This window comes from Hippoglossus stenolepis, chromosome 6, assembly GCF_022539355.2.
Source record: "Hippoglossus stenolepis isolate QCI-W04-F060 chromosome 6, HSTE1.2, whole genome shotgun sequence".
NCBI classification, from domain to species: Eukaryota; Metazoa; Chordata; class Actinopteri; order Pleuronectiformes; family Pleuronectidae; genus Hippoglossus; species Hippoglossus stenolepis.
Window position 1 is genome coordinate 128,011 of NC_061488.1, and position 21,372 is coordinate 149,382.

Here is a 21,372-nt window from a genome sequence, read left to right on the forward strand (position 1 = left end):
ATAACTTCTATGACGAAGCCGAGCTATACATTTTACATTCCTGGACTTATTTAAATGAAGAAAACTTTAATTAATACATTGTACACATTTCCTCCGGTGGGTTAAGGTAACTGTTAGGGACAGTTTTTCATGCTCACAAATCTTTTCTTGTTTAAACAACATAGGAAATAGTTTTTTATTTGAAGTTATTTGAAGTTTTATTTCAAGCTAAATAGTATTTATGGAGGTGGCTCAGTGAGCCCCTCCAGGTGAGCCAGGGACAGGGGATTGGCACAGCTGAGACTAGTTGGTCAATCCACTCTCTCTGGATTCAAAAGGCAGCAGCTGAGCTGCCACAATATTCTATATATTCTACATTAATATAAACTATATTAATGGAACATCTCAGTTTGCTTTGCACAGATACAGCAAGTAGACAACTTGTTAATGTTAGCTTGGTTACACTTGGAGAACATTTCAGAGGCTGTACTTTTATACTTTTATTTGAGTGATTTTTAACAGAAGGATAGTACTTCTACTCGAGTCCAAAATGTGTGTACTTTTACTAGCTCTGATCACTCAGTCACTGATTCATACGTCAAGTAACACCATATTATTTATTAATTCAATGGTTATTATTATCAATATTTAATCAAATCACTACTGTGTTAATAGTTACTATAAGGCATCCATTTGAGCCAGACCAGTTATATTAAGAATATGTGTACACGTCATGTACTTAGACGCAAATTTTACAGGTAAATATTAAAAATATAAACTTACAAATTTTACACGTGTAAAAATGTGCACGATAATTTAAAGGTTTAGGATGTAAAGAAACTAACTGCGTTTCTACTTGAATCCCTTTAGTCCGGTTTTCATCCTGCTGCTGGTAGTTGTAGTTTCTTTCTCCGAGTCACCACACGGTCACATGTTGGACGCGATCCGCTCATAAGACTACACTTCCCAGGGTTCCCCGCGGCCCGCCGCCCCCCTCCCCCCTCCGCCTTCCCTCCCACTCCACTGGGCCGCGAGGAAGTCGCAAGATGGCCGCTGTCTCCTGGAAGTAACGTTCCCCTCCGCAACATGAAGCCGTGAGCGTGGAAGAAAGCGAGGGAGGCACCGACGGGCTTTTATTTTTATTTTCTTTTAGTTCTTTTTCTTTTCTTTCGTCAACCATCATCTCATTCCGCGTCGTGTCCGCCTGGGACTCGTGTTCGGCAGCTGACGCGTCAAATCACGCCGGGGACCCTGCCAGCAGCTAACGGCTAACAGCTAACCGTTAGCACCAGCAGCTCGCCTCACAGGTACTTTAGTTTGAATCCAGACTGCAGCCGTGCTAACATTTAGTCCGTGCTAAACAAGAACACATGTGGATTAGTAGCTGCTCGGTGTAACGTCGTGTCGGCGGACTGCTCCTCACTAATGCGCAGTATTAACGAACATCTTCATTTAACGCTCTTCTCACTGCAGATCCGTCAGAGCTGCTTCTGGTGAACGATGGCAGCAGGAAACGTGTTGAACTCTCCCCGCCTGTAGCTGCACTGGCCCCGCTGACATGTCACCAGACCCCCGCAGGGGTGGACAGTAACCCGAGCAGCTACGACCTCGACTCAGCGTAGATTCTCATATCTGTATTCTGGAAGAATTGGCTGAGGTGCACGGTGACTCGTCTCACTAGAAGTTAACCAAACTAGTTAGTCACTACATCGGAGAGCAGTTAGCTTGCTAGCTGCTGTCTCGCCCCACGTCACAGCACAAACACGGCGTACAGGACGTATTCCGAGCCCGCTCCCGGCCACACGCACCGGCTCAACAACACCGTCATGGGAGTGCAGGGTTTTCAAGAGTATTTAGAGAAGCGGTGTCCCGGGGCCGCGGTCCCGGTGGACCTCCTGAAGCTCGCCCGTTCCGCGGCCCGCCAGCCCCCTCACCACCATCATCCACACCACCACCCACATCACCCCGGGCCCATGCCTCCCCCGCCCCCGCCTGCAAGGATCCTGATCGACGCGGACTCCGGCCTGCAGCGCCTCTACGGCGGTTACCAGACGGACTGGGTGTGCGGGGGCGAGTGGAACGCCATGCTGGGCTACCTGGCTGCCCTGTCACAGGCCTGCCTGTACCAGGGTGGCCTGGAGCTCGTCGTGGTTTTCAATGGCACACTGGGGAAGGAGCGCTGGCCCGAGTGGGCGCGGCGAGCTCAGGGCCAGAGACAGACGGCGCAGCTGATCGTCAACCACGTCGGCAGCAAGGCCACCCCGCCTCCCCGGGCATGGTTCCTACCCCCGGCCTGCCTCAGCCACTGCGTCCGCCTGGCCATGTTCCGCTTCCGAGTGCGGGTGAGCATAGTCACGTTGGCCAATGTGGCTAAAGTCAACTTGTTTTATTGTTCTCATTTCATATTGTTCATTTTCAACAGTTTGTTTTTGCAGCTCACACATTTAGTAGCTGTCATCATCCAGTTTTCAGTCCTGAGTGCAGCTGCTGGAGCCAAAGAGAGAAGAGACAGTAGTTCAGTGGTTTACACTGAGACAGATGTGTTTCTATGAGGAAAGATACGTGAGTGTAGTAGGGCTGCACATTATATCAAATCTATCGTCATCGCGATATCAACGTGAGCGATAGACGTATCCGGCAAGACTGCAAAAACTGCAATAAATGGTGTTTCATGCGCCGCATTCATGCTCTGCTTGTCAATATATTTGGCCAATCAGATGAAACCCTGCTGCCCTGGATAATAAATTAAAGATATTCAGATCATTGACAGGTTTTTCCATCAATGACTTGATGTCGGAAGAAGAGAATAAGAAGAGAAAACAGAGATTTGATGTGGTCTCTAGCTATAGACCACAGCTACAGACTATAACTAGTCTGTAGCTGTGGTCTGTAGCTGTGGTCTGTAGCTGCGGCCTGTAACTAGTCTATAGCTGTGGTCTGTAGATTGCTCTGCTCTCTGTATGTTTTGGGGTTTGTTCCAAAGAGAAGAGAAATGTTCTCAAAGCCACTGATATTTTCAGATTTATGAATCAGCTAATAGTCTGTGCATCCTTATCAGCAGGATAACCAGCTCATTAAATAGATTTTTTAAAGTGACTGAATGTAATTATTAGTTCTTCTATTGTTCAACCAAGATCGTAGGTTTTCAGTGATTATAAAGAAGAGAAAGCACAAGGTCGGACTGAAGTTTGTCATATTTATTCCCATACATCAAAATAGTTGCAGATTGACAAATCAATTTATTGCTGCTTTTACATGAGGTAACAAGAGTTTGTCTGTTATGCATCTACAGGTTGTACAGACTTTGGAGGACCACCACCAGGAGGTGCTGTCTCTCTACAGAGACTATGCATTTGCTGGTCTGATTGCTCAGGATTCTGAGTTTGCCCTCTGCAACGTTCCTGCCTACTTCTCCTCGCACGCGCTCAAACTGAGCTGGAACGGCAAAAACCTGACCACACACCAGTACCTGCTGTCTGAGGCCGCCAGGCAGCTGGGGCTGAAGACGCAGCACCTGCCCTGCTTTGCTGCTCTGCTGGGTAAGGAGCTACACACACACTCCCCCTTGCAGACACAGCTTCAAAGATGGACACCACATTTCTCTTTGGCTCTTTTACTGAAACACAAGTCGCTGCTTGTGACTCTTTTGGTCTGACATTTTGGTGTCTCACACACTGTTTCTCTCTTGCAGGAAATCATATTCTGCCCGATGAGGACCTGGCTGCCTTCCACTGGAGTCTGCTGGGACCAGAACACCCACTAGCTTCTCTCAAGGTATCGTACAAAATCCTCTGCCAATTTCTTATAAATATCAGCTCTTTGTGTAACGTAATTAGTCAAACATTGTTGTGAGCCCTGACTTAAATTAAATGTTAAAACAACCAGAAGCTTTCTTTTAACAGCTTTTATTGTCAGATTTTCTATCTTTTATCATTTTGTTGTCATGATTCAATTTGCTGCGCTGAGTTCTGCTCTTTCACTATAAAATCCTTCCAGTTGTGAGGCATCAGTTTCCAAAACGTATCTGTTCACATGAAACGTATATAATATATATATTTTAAAGCCTGTTTTCTCACCTTAGATAATTTAATACCAGGGCCACTAACTTTTCATTGGTCACTTTAGACTAATGCTGCATTTTGACCTGGAACTTTTAGTCCCAGGAACTTGTTTCAGGGCACTAAATTGTTCTTGCCAACTGCTGTACACCTGCACGATATATCCAAAATGTATCGTCATCGCGAAATCAACATGTGCGATATACATTTCGCAAAAGACTGCTTAGATGGGATAAAGGGTTTTCCATGTGCCGTGCATTCACGCTCTGCATGTCAATATATTTGGCCAATCGGATGAAACCCTGCTGTCCTAAAATACATTAAACATATTCAGATCATTGTCGGAACAAGAGAATAGAGAGAAAACCAAGAATTGCGAGGCGGCTCCGTGAAATCTCGTGCTGCCTCCTCCCAGCTAAATTCTAGTGTGGAAACTTCTAGTGATCACGTTTGTCCCGAGTCAGATTCATCACTATGAGTGATTGATTATATAAAAGAATTGTGTATCTTATTTATGATCCCAGAACCTGAGGGAAAAGTAACACACACACACAAACTCACTCAATGATTTCACTGCTCTCTCTCTGTCTCTCAGAAAAGAAAAAAGTTGATTTGTTTGTCACCACAATATCAACACTGATCATCATTTAATTGTTGATACTTTTATTAATGAGTTAAATCTTTCTTCAGAGCAGCGCATTTATCAGCCGTCTCTCGCTTTCTCACACACACACACAAACATTGTGATCGGACACAAGTATAAACTCAGTCTGGGTAAAAACAAAAGGAAACTGTAAACTTAGTAAATGTATGTAGAGCTGGAGGAGATGGTGTCGGGTTTGATACTGTTGGTGAAGGGCTCAGTGTGAATGATGGAGACACCGAGTGGAGCAGTAAATTACAGACTGAGTCACTAAATGCTTACTTGGAGCTGTCCATGGTCCCTGCGTCCGTAGCCAGGTGAAATTCTTTCAATAAAACCATGTTGTTAGAATGTTAATAATTATTTATATTTTCAGTGTCTGTAGACCACTTACTGTATGGGGTCTACGTTAGCAGTGAAACTAAAGCAGAAAGACTTTAACACTGTATACTTGAGCTAGGGCTGGGCGATATGGACATTTTTTTTATGAGGACATCACCATAGTCAGCAGACAATTCCTGCAGAAACAGTTTGAAACTTCTGTTTTGTTTGGCCTCTCCTCAAATGCAGTTGATAATTTTAATAACAGGTGTCATGACATGATCAAATCTTATGACTTTGGCGCATATAGTCTGTTGGTGAATGATGCAACGGTAGTTCACGATTTTAGGAAAGTCCGGGTCTGCCTTGCACTGTGCAATAAATCCTGAGTGGTGTCCTGTCATATCTGGGGCTCCGTCTATTGTAATAGACACTAAATCTCCTCTAGTGGAAATGTCATCAAAGACCATCCAAACAAACACAGCCGACTGGGCAGTATCAGTCGAGTCCACCGACTCGTCACACTGAATTGAAAACCATTTGCACCTTGTCAGGTCCCGCTCCAGCTGCCCATTGCATCTGCAGATAGCGCAGACACTCTCTGTGCCACTGTGTTAGCACCAATCTGTACATCAGCGATAGCGGATATGATTTCAGTCTTACTTTTATGGTCCTTAAATAACGTCTCGGCCGCTGAGGTCATCACTTCCCTCACCATCCCGCCATCGGTGAACAGCTTTTTGTGCTTTGTCAGGATGTGCGCCACTCTGGTTAGGTTCAGATGTTGACAAACTTGACATGACTTATCACCTTTTTATTGACAGTTGACAGGCCTATCTTATTATTTTGTATTGGAGGGGGTGGGACATCTGTGTTCGACTGAATTGAGGTGGGAAGAGGTGCATTTATTGTCGTCGGATATTTTGAACACAGTCCGTGAACCTATTGGCGAGCTACTGAAAACCTGCCCGTAAGCTAGCGACGTGTTGGAGACCCCTGCTCTAGAGCGAATCAAACAAACACAAAATAAACATCAGTCTTGTACGTCACCTAATAACTTGTGATCAGTGATTGTGTTTGTTGTTAAAGTGTCAAGTGAGCAAAGCTCCGAGGGGGAGTGAGGGTTAGGGTGAGGAGGAAGCAGATTCCGACAAACACAGGACGACCGGACCTTTTAATGAGCGTCTGTCCTGAAGCAGCGGTGGAAAAATAACTGAATCGATTATGTTAAGTCACTGTATCGATGCAGAGTCGTCCTCCTCGCTGCAGGAGCCCGAACATTAACACGTGTGCTGCTGCTCCTACACTCTGTGCTGTGTGCGTCAACCTAACTTGATGTGGGTGTGACTCTATTCCAGCCACATGATTGGTTCGGCTCAGTGCTATTCTCAGTATCATTGGCTGTTCGTGTTTTCTGTCGAAATATGGATGGAATGAGTTCTATCAATGTTATATCGACCGGTCTTAAATTTATATTGAGTAAAAGTTATATTGCTATAATTATGACTATCGATTTATCGCCCAGCCTTAACTTGAGCATTTGTTTATTTATCACAAATCATGTCGTCATCGCAATATTCAACAACGTAAGAGCATACCATATGTTTTCCTAAAATCATGCAGCCCTAGTTCCTACCACAGTCTGAAGTTCAGTGAGCATTAGACAAGTTATTTTGCTGAGTGAACAACCAACAGCTACAACAAGCTGCTCCATTCCAGTCCTTCAGGTGGCAATAATGTTGAAGACTATACAGCAACGATAAGTGCCACTACACACTGAATTAGATGAATCCAAACCTTTGTGCTGTTTGTTTACTGTCGTAGGTGCGAGCTCATCAGTTGGTGCTGCCGCCCTGTGAGGTGGTGATCAAGGCGGTCTCAGAGTACGTTTCCTCCATCAAGGACCTGGGAAACCTCGACGCCATCGCCAGAGATGTCTTCAAACAGTCACAGGTATGTCAGGGGATGACATCAGTGATTATTACGTCCGCCAAGGAGCCTATCTTTTTTTATTGTTGTTGGTTAGATTGTCAGCAGGATTACACAAAATCTACTGAACAAATTTCACTGAAATTTCGTGGAGGTGTGAGGCACAACCAAAGGAAGAATATCAACACTGATTGACATTAAAGCTATCAAAATACAATGATTAATACTTTTTAAATTGGTAATTGGTAGATTCATTCAGACTCTGCTGACTGCTCTCTACCTCACTCACTTGCTCACTAATGCCGACAGACACGTGGTCATCATCAAGAGTTGGTGGTGTAGTAAAGTTTTAATTAGCTAAAAATGGAGTCATCAGAGTAGTTTGAAGGTGTGAACTGAATGGTCTCACCTCTACCTTACATAACAGACTGTTGATGTAGTGGGGTACAATATGTTCACAATGCAAGCCATAGTACTCTATTCAGAATTTTTATGTAGCTTTTCACATTATCTTTTAAAATGTGGCCAGGATCAGACTTCCATGTGAACTGGTCATGGCCCTGTTGTGTGTTCACAAGAACAAGACGTCACATGCTATGTACAGAAGTAAACAAGGAGAAGTCTGTGATAAACATGGAGGCCACAGATGTTAGCGTTTACAGTTTACACTTGACGCCTCAAGTTTTGCTTGTACAGACATTTCACGTCAAGTGAGGTCTAATACCTCACTGTCCCTCACTGATGACCTCTGTCGCAGCTGTCATCCATGTTTGTTTTTGCCAGATGAGTCCCGCCCCTTCTCCTGCGCAAAATTAAGTGTTGATCCCGAGGGATGTAAAAGCTGCATTGAATTCAGATACAAGTCACATGTCTGTTCAGATTGAGGTTGCATTTCAAAAAATCTGATCTGTATCTGATTTAGAATCTCATATGAAAGTGGCCCAAATCTGATTTGAAAAGATCAGATTCCACGCAATGTGTCATTAAACAATCAGATTCAGGCCACTTGGGCCTGCTGTGTGAACGTAGTGTAAGATATTGTCTTCCCTTCTGTGGAAATTTGAACGGGTATTTTCCCCATGGTCGAACACAAAGCGTCCCTGACCCATGCAGCATCCCTCCACCAAGTTTACTGGTTATCCTTTCGGTAGTTTTTGTGGTATCTTGCTGACAAACCAAACAATGAATAGGGGTGAAAACATGATAATAAAAGTCTAAATTTGGACCGCTTTGTTTTTAATTCCACTTTAGTGTTTTCATTAAAATGAAAAGCGGGACTGCAGATCTAAAACTAACGCAGGTTCAAATTCATCCTGTTGATGTTGTAGTTGTCAGATGCTCCTGTGTTCACACAGTTCTGACTCGTGTTAAATTCATATCTGGAAGAGAAAACATGAACACCAAGCACGAGTTCCTCCTCCTCCCTTTGCTCTGAAGTGAAATTTATCTGATGAAGATTTGTAAGATTTTCTATCCCAGCATGCTTTGTGGTGAGCACGACGCTCTGCTCCTCTCACAGTCTCGTATGGAGGACAAGGTGGAGCGATTTAAGAAAGCTGTGGAGTATTTCTCAGCTGCCTCAAAACCACGTTCACCCAGTATGGGGCCCTCTGCTTTCATCTGTGAGTAGCAAACTGTTCATGTCATAGAATTTGTCATCAACATCATTATGTTACCACGTTTGTCTTATTGAAACTGGATATATCATGATTTAAATGGGAAAGTAAGAAAAGTTGATTAATTTTGTCTCTCCTTGCTCAGTACCTGGGTTTGGACCCGCTCCGTTTGGGGGACCACCTGGCCACATGGGACCGATGCAGCCTGGAAAGAATCAGGTAGATTCCTTCATCCTGTTTGATGTGTTCTACATTAATCTACAAGTAACAGATGACAGGAGGGCAAAGTCCTTTCCGTTTCAAATCCTCCCACCAGCTTTGATAAAATGTTTCCCTGAGACATCTACCCCCTCCTTCTTTTCTTCCTTTCTTATCTCTCCTTTCTTCTGTCCAACTACAGTTCCCTCCTCCCCAGGTTCCAGGATTCAAACCACCCTATCAAAATGCTCCATATGGACCTGGCCCCACCCCCCTGTTCCAAAACCCGCCTCCACCGTCTCAAGACTGCAACGACTCGTTGACGGGCAAGATGGGATTCACTGACTGGTCAGCTCCCTATGATTCCACTCAGGTGGGAAGTCGATTACCCAATCATCACACGGGCAATCAATCTGGGCCGTCTCCGTCGCCTTCCTCGTCATCAGATGGAGATGAGCCCAATGACAGCAACGCAAAGTAAGACCTGGATACAATTTCAGCCACTGTTGAATCTACATTCATTGTACATAGAAACATGATGAAGAATACCAGGAGAGATGTCTAAACTCTCCCATGATCCCTTTCTTTCAGCCATTTGACAGACAAACCCTCACGGTGGGATGATTCTGCTGGAAGGGGGGGCTCAGCCTCTGGGAATGGTTCTCAAGGCAATGGGAGCGGATCAAACATTCCGTCACTTCTGTCTATGGCGACGCGGAGTCACATGGACATAACCACACCCCCTCTGCCTCAGGTGAAAATCACAAATGAAATAGTATTACACAGCACAGATGTATGATGCACTTTCTCAATGTTTCTGTTTGTGTTGTTAGGTCAGTGCTGAGGTTCTTCGTGTAGCTGAACACAGACACAGAAGAGGATTGATGTACCCACAGATTTACCACATATTGACCAAGGTAAACTGTTTTCCTTAACATTCATCCTTGCACTTGTTTCTGCAAGATTGTAGTCTATCATTGTCTTTTCTGGTTAAAGAAGGGTTAACAAGTTGGCGACAGAGATGATGAATCAACCTTGTCAGATCACTTTTTCCTCCTGGTAAACTCTCTGCTTATTTCCTTTGTCCTTACCTTCCCTCCACCAACCTCCCACCTCAGGGAGAGATGAAGATGCCAGTGTGTATAGAAGATGAGTGTAACTCTGAGCTGCCTCCTGCCTCGCTGCTATTCCGTGCTGCCAGACAGTATGCCTACGGCGTCCTCTTCAGTCTGGCCGAAACACACCGCCGCCTGGAGAGGCTTGCAATCCGAAAGAGGGCTCCCCTGGAAGGTAGGTCAGAGAAGAGCAGATAGATGGAGCCAAAACAGGAGACAGATTGTTTATTGTTCACACCACATGTCCTCACATTTAGTCCTAGACCATGTTCACACCTGGCATTAACTTTTACTCTAACTTTTATGCATTTTACTTATTGTTGGAGTATTTAATACTACAATTGGAGGTCCCTTCGGCCATGGAGGGAAGAAGGGGAGGGGATGCAGAGTGGGACTAAAAGTCTGGAACTAAGTGCCTAACTAAGTACAAACTATGTATACCTTCTGTGATTATGGGGTATGTGAGATATCTCCCCAATAAGAGCTGAAGTGGCTAACCAGGCTGCAGAGGGAGTACCGGGAATGTAGCATCATGCCAGACCTGGCTGAATGAACTCTATCCAGACTCGCTCGTCTCTCTGGGAAGTTCTGTGTGGGCCACACAGGGAGGACATTGACAGTCTAACCCGCTTCATAACCAACTATGATTTGTTAAACGTCATAGGTTTCAAAGGTAATGCCTTGGTCACACTGACTTCCGTTACGCAGCGGAATGGCTGCGTCGCTTTTCTGCTGCGTATCACGTTTGAGAGAGAGAGATCTTTACGTCAACTTGTAATATAACTACCCACCTTTTTCTGGTGTGATCACTGTATTTCCTTGTGTAAAAGTAGTGCTATGCACTTAAATACATACCAGTACTAAACGGTATGAAGCCGTGCATCTTCTGCTCCTGCAAATATTTCACAATTAAAAATAACCCTAACCCATTAAAAACAAATAAATCAATTCAGTCAACAGAAACGCTGGAGTGCTTTTATTTTGAAAACAGTGTCCTACAGGAAGTATTCCACGTCTGTATCGTCGTCTCTACTACCCACGTGTAGAACGTCTGTCGTTTCAGTTGTTTCAAACTAACCCGAACATCTGTATGGTCTGTTCCAGTTCCTCCTGTGATTGTCAAAGAGTGGAGTAGTGGTAAGGCTAAGTCTGCCCTGACTCCAGAGCTGGTTCCGGCCCTTTGTTTCCGGGAGTGGACCTGCCCCAACCTGCGGCGTCTGTGGTTGGGTCGGGCCAGTGAGGACCGCTCCAGGAGAACTAGGGCCTTCCTGGCCTGCCTTCGCTCCGACTGCCCAGCGTTACTCAACCCAGCACAGGTTCCACAGCATCTGCTGCTCATGTGCTGCGTGCTCAGGTGCGACGGGTCGTACATCTCAGCTGACTAGTGTCATTTTATAATGCCTCATTAATATGTGCACCCGTTTTACGGCTGCAGGTACCAATTATTTTACTAATCTTATATTCAAGTAAGTATACAGAATTTCCTTTTTTGACAAAAGACAAACATTTTTAGAAACCCATCCTTTTTATGTTAAATTGTAATCATCTGGCCAAACTGAACCCATTTAGTTAATTTAGGCACCATCTGAATTGCAAACAAATGAATAAAAAATCCTAGACTAATGTAAAATAATAATTACAACTTAATACTCGAAATAATATTAATAAGGCCTTCTTTTTGGGAGTCTTTGAAACAACCATAACAAACATAGATCTGATATATCTGTTATAATGAGAAGTATAAAACATTCTCGTCATTATGAAACTATTTGGAAACATGGGACAATGTTTCCTTAGCTGTGGGATCAGCATTTTTCCTAATTTTCAGATATTTTATGAATAAAACACTAAATTAATCAAGTAATTCAATTAATTGTTACTTGCTCATTAAATTGTATTGCAAAAAATACTGCTTTCTGACCCTTCATGTTAATGTCAGGTACATTTATATAACTGCTGTTCAATCTTTCTGACGAATGTGGGGCTCTGTTAAAATAGTGTTATCACTGTCACTGCTACGACAGCAGTTCAGGAAAGTTTGAAGCTGGTTGATGTAGATAGTTTGTTTTCCGTTCCTCTCAGGTATTTGATGCAGTGGCCTGGAGGAAGGATCCTGCAGAGACATGAGCTTGATGCCTTCCTGGCCCAGGCCGTTTCTAGCCAGCTCTATGAACCCGACCAGCTACAGGAGCTGAAGGTGGGACACGACTTCTCTCCATCTCTTAGGCCTCTACATACTACCGATCTTCCTGCTCATTGTTCTCTCGAATGTTGGTTCTTTTCTTTTGCTTTCACTGCATAGCCAGCGTTAGCTTTACTGTGTACTTACAACAGATAAGGAATGTTCCTTTTCTTGCCAAGTTCTGTTTCCAACAATGGTAAACAACCCTCATGTCAAAACGTTGTTTCTGTCTCTAAGTTGCCACTAAAAGCCAGCTCATGTAATGACTTCCAGAAACTGTAGCAGCTATCTAGCTCTCCTGAGAAGTCTTAATGTAAACACAGACCTGGCTGACCGTCGCCTCTACCTGCTCAAGATAGGAAACTTTCAGCAGCAAAAACAGTACAAATAGCAGCTTTAAGTCCCTTTTGTACAAAAAAAACATACCAACACTGTTTTAATCGGTACCTTTTCTTTTTTTCTTTGTTTAATTGATTCTACTTGAGCTGCCTTCAGACATGCACTGAACTGAGATCCTGCAGCTGAAAAATAGTAGTTGTAGAATTCTACACACACCATGTGTTCACAATTCACATCTTCTCTTCCTCTAACCTCTCATCCCTCTATTTTCTCTTCCACACATCCCTCTATTCTGCTTGTCATTTTTCATTTGTATATTTTCTTTCAGGTGGAGAAGGTGGATGCCCGTGGTGTGCAGCTGGCTGCTCTCTTTATGGCCGGCGTTGACACAGCGCTTTTCATCAATGACGTGTGTGGCCAACCGTTGCCGTGGGAACACTGTTGTCCCTGGGGCTTCTTTGATGGAAAACTGTTTCAGAGCAAACTGGCCCGGGCCTCCCGCGACCGGGCCGCCCTGCTGGACATGTGTGAGGGGCAGGTATGAACGTGTGTGTGCTGTGTAACTGTAACCTGCCAAGAGCTAATCCATGTTAACACTCATTCACACCCACCGCCACCATCTGTCAGAACTTCTTTCATGGTATTGAGTTCAACTTTATTTTATTTGTTTAGCACTAAATCATAATATACATTATCTCAATGCATTTTATATAGAAGGTCAGGACCTTAAAGGGCCCATATTGTGTAAAATACATTTTCTTGGCTTTTACTGTCCGTACTTACGGACAGTAAAAGGTGTCAGTAGGGGGGTTTCAAAGTATGAAAACAGTCACTCCGTGGACTTTTTCACTCAGTCCATTCAAAGAAATATGTTATCGAAACGTCTCGTTTCGTACTTCCTCCCCCGTATGATGTCCTTCGGGATCGCACTCATCACTCAGCACCACCCAGCCGGTACCAGTCTCCGAACCCAGCACCCCCGCGTAGACGTTACTCCGTATTGAAACTCTGTTGTGAAACTCCATACTGCAACTTGGGACATTACTCCTACATTGGCCGACTGTCCTGCTAAAACTTGAACAAACATTGCAGCAGTTTTTTCGACTTTAAACCACTGATATATCATCTTAGGGAACCAATACCTCAAATTACATCCCAGAAAGGTGTAAAATATGGGCCCTTTAAAAATTATAGGGAAACCAACAGTTCCCACAATAAGCAGCTCTGATGACTGAGAGAAAAAACTCCCATGTATTGGTAATATCCGCACCTACAGCTAACACCCACAATCCAATCATAACTGAGCAACAACGCACGCAGTATGAATCCATTCCTTAAAACTAGTCAGTCCATGGCCTGAGAGTGGCTCTTTGTGTGTGTGTGTGTGTGGTCCAGTGGTTTAGTTACAGCTACTAATAATAGTAATAATAATATATTTTATATATTTTTTTATTTTATTTATTAGGGACCTTATGAAGTCATAATCTCACATTAATGGAAAATGCTCTTAAAGGGGCTTTAACACCAGGTTGCTGTAGAATCACACAGCACGTAGAGAATCATTGGTGTTTAAAGAAACAGAGAAATCATCAGTGTCCTCGCTCACCCCATCTTTCTGTTCTGCAGGAGGAGCTGGTGTCCAAGGTGGAGAAGATGCGTCAGGCGATCCTTGAGGGCATCAACCTGTCCCGTCCCCCTCCTCCCCCTCCTCTCCCACCCCCTGCCTTCCTTCCCCTGCTATGGTACCCCCATTCTACCCCATGCCTCCTCTCTACCCGCCTCGCCCCATGGGTGGAATGCCCCCACATCATCACCCACATCACCCCGCCCAGCACAGACCGAGAGCCTTCCCAGGTACACACCTTGTAGTCTCGATAATAGCTGTGTCCTGTTTTCATACAATACTCAAACTCTGCATCTCAGAATTAAATTACTCATTATGAAGACAGACAGTGTGGCGTTGACAAGAGCTCAACTGATGAGTTTTTGTTGTCGGATTCTGATCCCGATACCAGAGAATACAAAAAAGAGATATCAGCCGCTATATTTATTAAAAAAGTTGTCAATGATTCCTAAAATGTCGACAAACAGTACGTGGTTCTTTAAAGATGATTATGTAATGCTTATTGTCTGCACAATGTACGGTGAGTGTGTTGTGTGGAATTAGGTGACAGCTGTAGTTTTGTTTTTTATCTTCAGTGTGTCAGTTAATTCGTTTTCTGTTTTCAGGTATTCAGTCCATCCCCCCTCAGGGTGGAAAACTGGAGATAGCTGGGATGGTGGTGGGACAGTGGGCCGGGAACAAACCACTACGTGGGAGAGGAGGCTTCAACATGCAGGTGGTTTCAGTCGGAGCAGGGAAAGGGTGAGTTATATTGTGTCAGCATTTTTCCACAATAAATTTACAGAAAGGAAAATATTGTGGATCTTAGATACATGAATGTGTTCTGTCAGCGTCATTTTGGCCTCTGTGTGTCAAGTTAGAAAAAAGTGAGCCAACCTGACCTCTGTATCCCACTCGTCAGGTACATTATCCACTAAAATAGCATCTTAATCTGTGACTCAATCCTTGGTGGTCACGTTGCATTGTGGGGAAATATAGACACCAAATCTTTACAAAGAAGCAGTGACATAAACACAAAGATGGCTCTGTTTCCGTTCCGTAAAGGACTCTACTACATACGTTAATAAAACAAGTGCTGTGTGAAATCGGTAGATTTTTTTTAAGTGTCTCCATTTCCTGGTCACAGGAGAGGTAAAGAGATTCCAGCTAAACTAAGGGGAGGGAAAAAGGCACCTGCCAACAGAACACAGGTAGGACCTGCCTTCACTTTAACATCGCCACAGCTTTGCCCTGCTGTTCTGTTCAAAACTTTTTCACTGCCCTCCTCTAGATGTCATCGTCCCCCCCAGCCAGCAGCCCCCCAAAGCCCTCAGAGGAGGCAGGCTCCACGTCAGAGGTCGCAATACAGCAGCTGAACGGCAGCTCAGCGGCCTCCGCCATTGGCCAATCCTTGGAGCTGGCCCCCCTGGCCCAGCCAATCCCTTGTGCCTTAGCCAGCAGAGACAACCAATCAGAGGGGGTGGAAGTGGAGGCCCCCTGTTGCCTTGACGACTGCCCGTCAGACGGAGCACTACAGAAGGAGGAGTGATGGCATCCTTCCTGGGATGTGCAGCTCTGAGAGAGTTATGTGTTTGACTGCCTTTCCCTGTTTTTGTAGCCCCGCCTCCTAACTGCACATGATCACATGAAGCAGGAGGTGACTCGAGGCTCCTCCTCCTACTCCCTGCTGCATGTGATTGGCTGAAGCAGTTAGCCGTTACTCCCTTTTTAGTTTTCTCATGTGGTTTTACATTGTTTTATGAAGAGAGGTTTTCTCTGAGTCTGTAAGCGCCCCACCCCTCAAAAAATCCTAAATGCCTCCTTCTCGCACTCAGAGTAAAATAAGCTTGAAGCCCTGCCCCATAATACGACCTGCCATCTTAAACAAGCCCCCCCTCTTAAGTATGGATATCAGTACAGTTTTAAGTTTCTTATTTTTGCTTTTTTCAATGGTACCATTGTGTGAATCACTGCACACAGATGTTAAGTTTGTGGTTACTGTGACAGATTGGATGTGGTTTCTATGGTTACAGGTTCTTTGCCTGGTCACCATGGTTGGTATTTGTGCGTTGATTCGGTTTGTTGCCATAGCCGTCTCGTGTGAGGTTTCAGAGTGATGTTCCGTTCTGCTGTGCAGTGACCCTTGTTCCCCCGCTACTCTGCAGGCTAGCCTCATTGCTACCCACAGTGTTAGCATACAAGCTAACAGCAAAGCCCATTTTATAGTTTGATTGGTTATCTATCACTGGAGCACTTCTGCACCACCATGGTATTAGCGTGCTATTTTACTTTGACCTATGTAGCATAGCCTAGTTCTTAGCTGTGCTAAGAGACCCTGGAGTTTATGCACCTTAAGCCCTTAAGTATGCAAGATTATACCCTGCTCCAAAAAAAGTGCATTATTAAATTATCTTCCCATGCCCTTGTCCCTTTATCCCAAAGCTTTGATTGTATTATCCCAACAGAAGCACTTAATGTTGTATTTAAATATAATGAAATTGAACCAGCCCCTGTACAGTTGAATTGACAGTCTGTGAGGGTGTATTTACCTGCGCCTAAGTAAATCATTATGACATATAGTACTACGCTTAAAGGTAGAGATCTATGTGAGAGACGTCAGAATGTGAAGAGTGGTTTCAGACAAAGAGGCACTTTGTTTTAAAACTTTTAAACCACACTGGACAGTCCTCTACTAAGTGATAAAGAAATGAAACAACTATGAGGCACCTTCTGGAGTTAAGGCCAAAAAGAAAAGAATAATGCTGCCCAGCAAAAGATGGAGCTGAATAATGAGGGCTCTGCCCATTGCCGCCAGTTCCCTTCAGGCTGGTCTTACACATTCAATCAAGAACTTTGCAACGAGGCTGAACAGGCCCCTGATTGCCGTGTAGAGGATTCCCAGGAAATCATTTCACATTTCTACAAAGTTATTTCCAAAGTGTATTTTAAAGGCTCGCCAACTGAGGCAGCCACTGATATATATAAACGGGGTGTGGCATCAAAAGCCTCAAAGATCCCTCCACCCTTGGCTGGTGATTAATTGAGCAACTGTTGTCACGACAACCCAACACCACGAGCTGTTGCCCTGCAGAGCTCTGGTGCGTCACTTTATACCGGCAGGAAGCACTTCTCTGCCCTGAAGCTCCTCGGCTTCACGGTTTGATCACATGACAAAGGAGAGGGAGCCGGCATGGCCGCCCTGAGTATGCCGCTCACAATCTGAGACCTGCAACATACTGAACTGTTTTATCAGAGCACTTATGTTTGTTGTGAATGAGATGTGTCCCCACATTAGGTTTCAACTGATAATGAAAAACAAGTTATTTACTTCTTACCGATGATTGGTAGCACAACTGCTAATGTAAAAGCAGTAGACGGACAAATCTTGCCTGAGAGATGCCGGCCATGAACATGCGATCTCTTTAAACATACTAAGATGTTGAAATGAGCTCATTAGAAAAAGACAAGTCACCAAGAAGCACCTTATTTCCTTACTATGTTGATGACTTGTTGCTCTATCATGTGCCACAGAATTGACCTGGAAAAAGCTCTTAGGAAGGAAAAGACAAACCCTGACGATATCTGTGTAGTCCCCTCTGTAACATATTACAGTGAAACGCTGACTGTTGACCCAGCCATGAGTGTAGGCCTACGCTCATCACCACAGGACTGATCTGCAGCCGTCTCTTACACCAACACCAAATCAGAAGTTCAGACACGTTAGCCATTACTGGAAGGAATGCGAGCAGACGAGTGCTGTAGGTGTTTATAGGTTAAGAGTAGGTCACAGCGTCGGTCTTAAAGCAGGACTGTAAAACACAAACACCACGACTAGGCTAGAGAATATAGCTCAACTGGCCGAAATATTATGTCTAGATTCACTAGGAGTCATTTACTTAACTGCTTTCAACTTTTGACATTAGTACAAATATGTGTATCGCAACAGTACATTGTTAGAAGAGGCTTTTTTCTGTGGCGAGCCAGAGTGTGATCCCGTATACGAAGCCCTCTCACGATTCACTCGCCAGATAACAGTACACACACACACTCACACAGGTATTCAGTTGCATTGGTTACCTGAAGCTTTCTCTCTGCTTTTGTGCTGATGTGATTTTGTGCAGTTTATCAGAGATCATCTGGTAACACATTCAACTGACTCAACATCACACACACACGCACACAACAGATAAACAACAAGGTAACAGTGTCGTCACTTGGACACGGAAATGATCAGCTACATAAACACACACACACTCAAACATACTCGTTAAACCCTGAGTGACACAGTAGCTAGTTTGGAGAAAAAAAAGTCAACACAACACAATGTAGTTTCTCTCTGTTGTCCTCGTCTGTTTTAGTTCAATAGATAATTGATTTTTGTTTATCAACCCCCCTTCCACTTCCCCTCCTTTCCACTTCCTCTAAAACTGTTAATTCACTTATCTCTGCTTATCACACACACGCACACACACACCATATCCATTGATTCTCATTAAACGCAGACGCACACAAACGCAGATATCGTACACACAGGTTAGCCCCTCCCTCTCAGTTTCCCTCTTTCTTTCACCTGTACCCTCCTTCACTCTCTCTCTCTCCCTCTCTCTCTCTCATCCCCCTCCCTCTCTCTCCTTTGGCACCATCCCCATTGGCCGTTTTTTAATTTAGTCTCTTTTCTCTTTGGGCTGCCCCGCCCCGTAATCAACCCGACTAACAGTAAGGTTATATTAACGTTGATAATCAGTTTCTGTGTGTATCTAGCCAGAGTCTGGGAAAAAAATCAGAAAAAAATCAAAACTGTTTTATTCAATTGTGCAAATGTGTTTTCTTACTATTTTTAATGTTATTACATCTTCTAATCCTTCTACCATTGCTTCAGTTAGTACTGAAATATGCTTAGCCAACCTAGAGATTTGAACTGTAACGATTGCGATTTTCCTTACCTGTATTTTATATGGCATCTTTAGACCACTTCACCATTTATTCTGTGCGTAAGTAAATATTGCCCGTTTTTTCATTGTCTGCACTGTTTGATTCTCAAAATATCCCCGATTTCGTGGTCGACTCCTCAGTGGAAGCTGAACTCTGCGCCCTTGCACAAAGCAGTGAAACATCTCTTGTAAACACCTGAGAACCAAACCAAAGTGCACCCCCCCCCCATAGTACCCCCACCCTCACACTGACAGCCCTCCCCAGTTACAAGTTTTCTGATCAGTATGATTTTATATATATATATATATATATATATATGAAATGACATTACAGCACGTGTGATCTTACAAGTGTGTGACAGTGTGTTTACACTGTGGTTGCTGTGGAGACACAGACAGGAAGAAGGAACTGAGTGCGTTTGTGGATGATGAGCGACCGAGTGTGCAGGTTCAGTCAGTGAGTTTGTTGTTAGTAGTTTCATTGACTGAACTTATCTGGTGTGAACTGCTGCACATGCTCACATCTGCCCTAACACACAGGACCAACCAACATGCTTCAGTCATGCTGGGTTTAACGCCCTCGTGTTTTTTTACATGTTGAAAGTTGTGCTCTCTCAAACTTGCCTTTGATTGATGGCGCACAGTTACAGAGCCTCTTCATATTGTTGGTGGATGTGGAGGCTGCTGAATTTTCCTCACAAAACAAACCTTAGACTGGCTGGCCTCATAAATATGAATCAATATTGATAGTGAATAGTTAATTAAATGAATTTAATATGAATCCAGCAGCAATGAATAGTCAAGAAATTGAAAAATATAACTAAACTTTTTATTTTCATTTTCAGAAGTTGCATAAATGACCGTAGGTAACCGGACTTGCTTGTTTCTCAAAGATGTTTCCTCAAAGAAGCTTCTTCAGTTCTGACTAATGGGAGGTTTCAGGTATTTAACCTCTGTGAGTGTAACCCTCTTTCAAACCATCCCTCTTCTCTGGACAAAATAAAAACATTACCTCAGAAGAGTGTCACTTGTCCTCGAAGTGTAAGTGAACTGCTTAGTCCTGCCCAGAGGAACTGGTTCTCCTGTGCCATCTGTTTCTGTAGTGGTTGATTCCTGGATGTGTAGGTCTGAGCAATCCCCATTGCGTTGGATTGTATAAACCACATTGTCCTGTTTGTGTCGGGGTGAACACTCTTTAGTGTGTTGCTAGACTTGAAATGCACAGTTAAACCTGTACAGAGGTTAAATACCTGAAACCTCCCATTAGTCAGTTAAGCCTCTTGGATGAGAAGTGAAACGTCTTCAAGAAAAACAAATGAGTCCAGTTTCCTCCACTTGTAAAACTTGTGGAGACGATGAAGTGGATGGTACATTTTTATTCATCTACTTGAGCTGATACTTATGTGAAGGTAAAAAATCTTAGGGTTTTTGACCAAACTATGAATTTCAAGATGTCAATGGTCAATTTTTGTAAATTGTGATGGAGATTTTTGACCACTATTGCCACCATAGGCCGAATAGAGAAAATACTGTTCTGGAAAATTGTTAATTAATGTTAACTACTGTCCCAAGTTAATCCATCTCAGCTGAAGTGACTCGAGGAAAATTCTGTGTTAAAGACCAAGAGTCTTGTCAGGTGGATCAATGTGAAGAGAACAGAACGAAGTGATGTAGAAGTTGAACATCTATCAGAAACGAGTCACCTCTTTTCTACCTGTTCTGATCTTGTCACATCAATTTGTCCAGTTTGATTAAAAGTCTTTATTCTGTCTGTCTCTCTACACTGCCCCCCCACCCCACCCCCCCCCTTCCCGCCTCGATGGCGGAGACAGAGGCTGGAGTTGATTCTGTCACGTTAGTCAACATGTAAACCAGTGCATGTACTTCAGCACCCAGGTCCCCCTAAACCTACCTGTGCAGAGAAAAGGTTCAAATTTATCCATAATATTGTTATAGAAATATTATCATTATTGCCGTTATAATTATTTGGTATAATTTGTCATTGTTAGCATTATGGAAGCACCAGACTGTTTGTGGAAAGACGAGAAAAAGAAAGCATTTAGTTTCTCTTTATTTTTTTTGATTTGTCCGGCTGTTGTTGGTCTGCTCTCACAGAGGGAGGGGAGGAAAGGTGTAGAAAGAGAAAGATGGCAGTCATGTTTGTACTGGTTGGGAAATGACTTACAGTGCTGAAATAAAATTTATTCTTTTAGTAAAAAAAAGTATTTTCTGCGTTTGGTGTCATGATTTTTAAATCTTCAAACAGGTTTGTGAGAAGGAAGTCACTGGGAAACAGTCAAAGCTACTGAATACGATTTTTAGTTACTCACCAAATTCAAAGGGGTTTCAGATCGATTATTTTGATAACTAATAATCCGACTCTAGCATCCCTCGGAATGAAAAGGAAAATAATAAATATGGATTTATATATCTGTATATGTATATATATAAATATAGG

General features: G+C 43.6%; 1 protein-coding gene across 1 annotated transcript; it reads left to right on the forward strand.

The window, feature by feature from the left end:
* The first annotated feature begins 1,005 nt into the window (after positions 1-1,005).
* On the forward strand, positions 1,006-21,139 carry LOC118110562 (constitutive coactivator of PPAR-gamma-like protein 2). Its single transcript, XM_035158446.2, is given in 19 exon segments — positions 1,006-1,286; positions 1,453-2,321; positions 3,272-3,518; positions 3,671-3,753; positions 6,826-6,954; positions 8,450-8,552; positions 8,692-8,765; positions 8,947-9,221; positions 9,336-9,498; positions 9,578-9,661; positions 9,863-10,034; positions 10,964-11,213; positions 11,942-12,056; positions 12,709-12,918; positions 14,007-14,109; positions 14,112-14,234; positions 14,610-14,745; positions 15,131-15,194; positions 15,275-21,139. Coding segments are annotated over 18 exon segments (3,105 nt in total). The 5' UTR covers positions 1,006-1,286; positions 1,453-1,805; the 3' UTR covers positions 15,533-21,139.
* Positions 21,140-21,372: the final 233 nt, after the last annotated feature.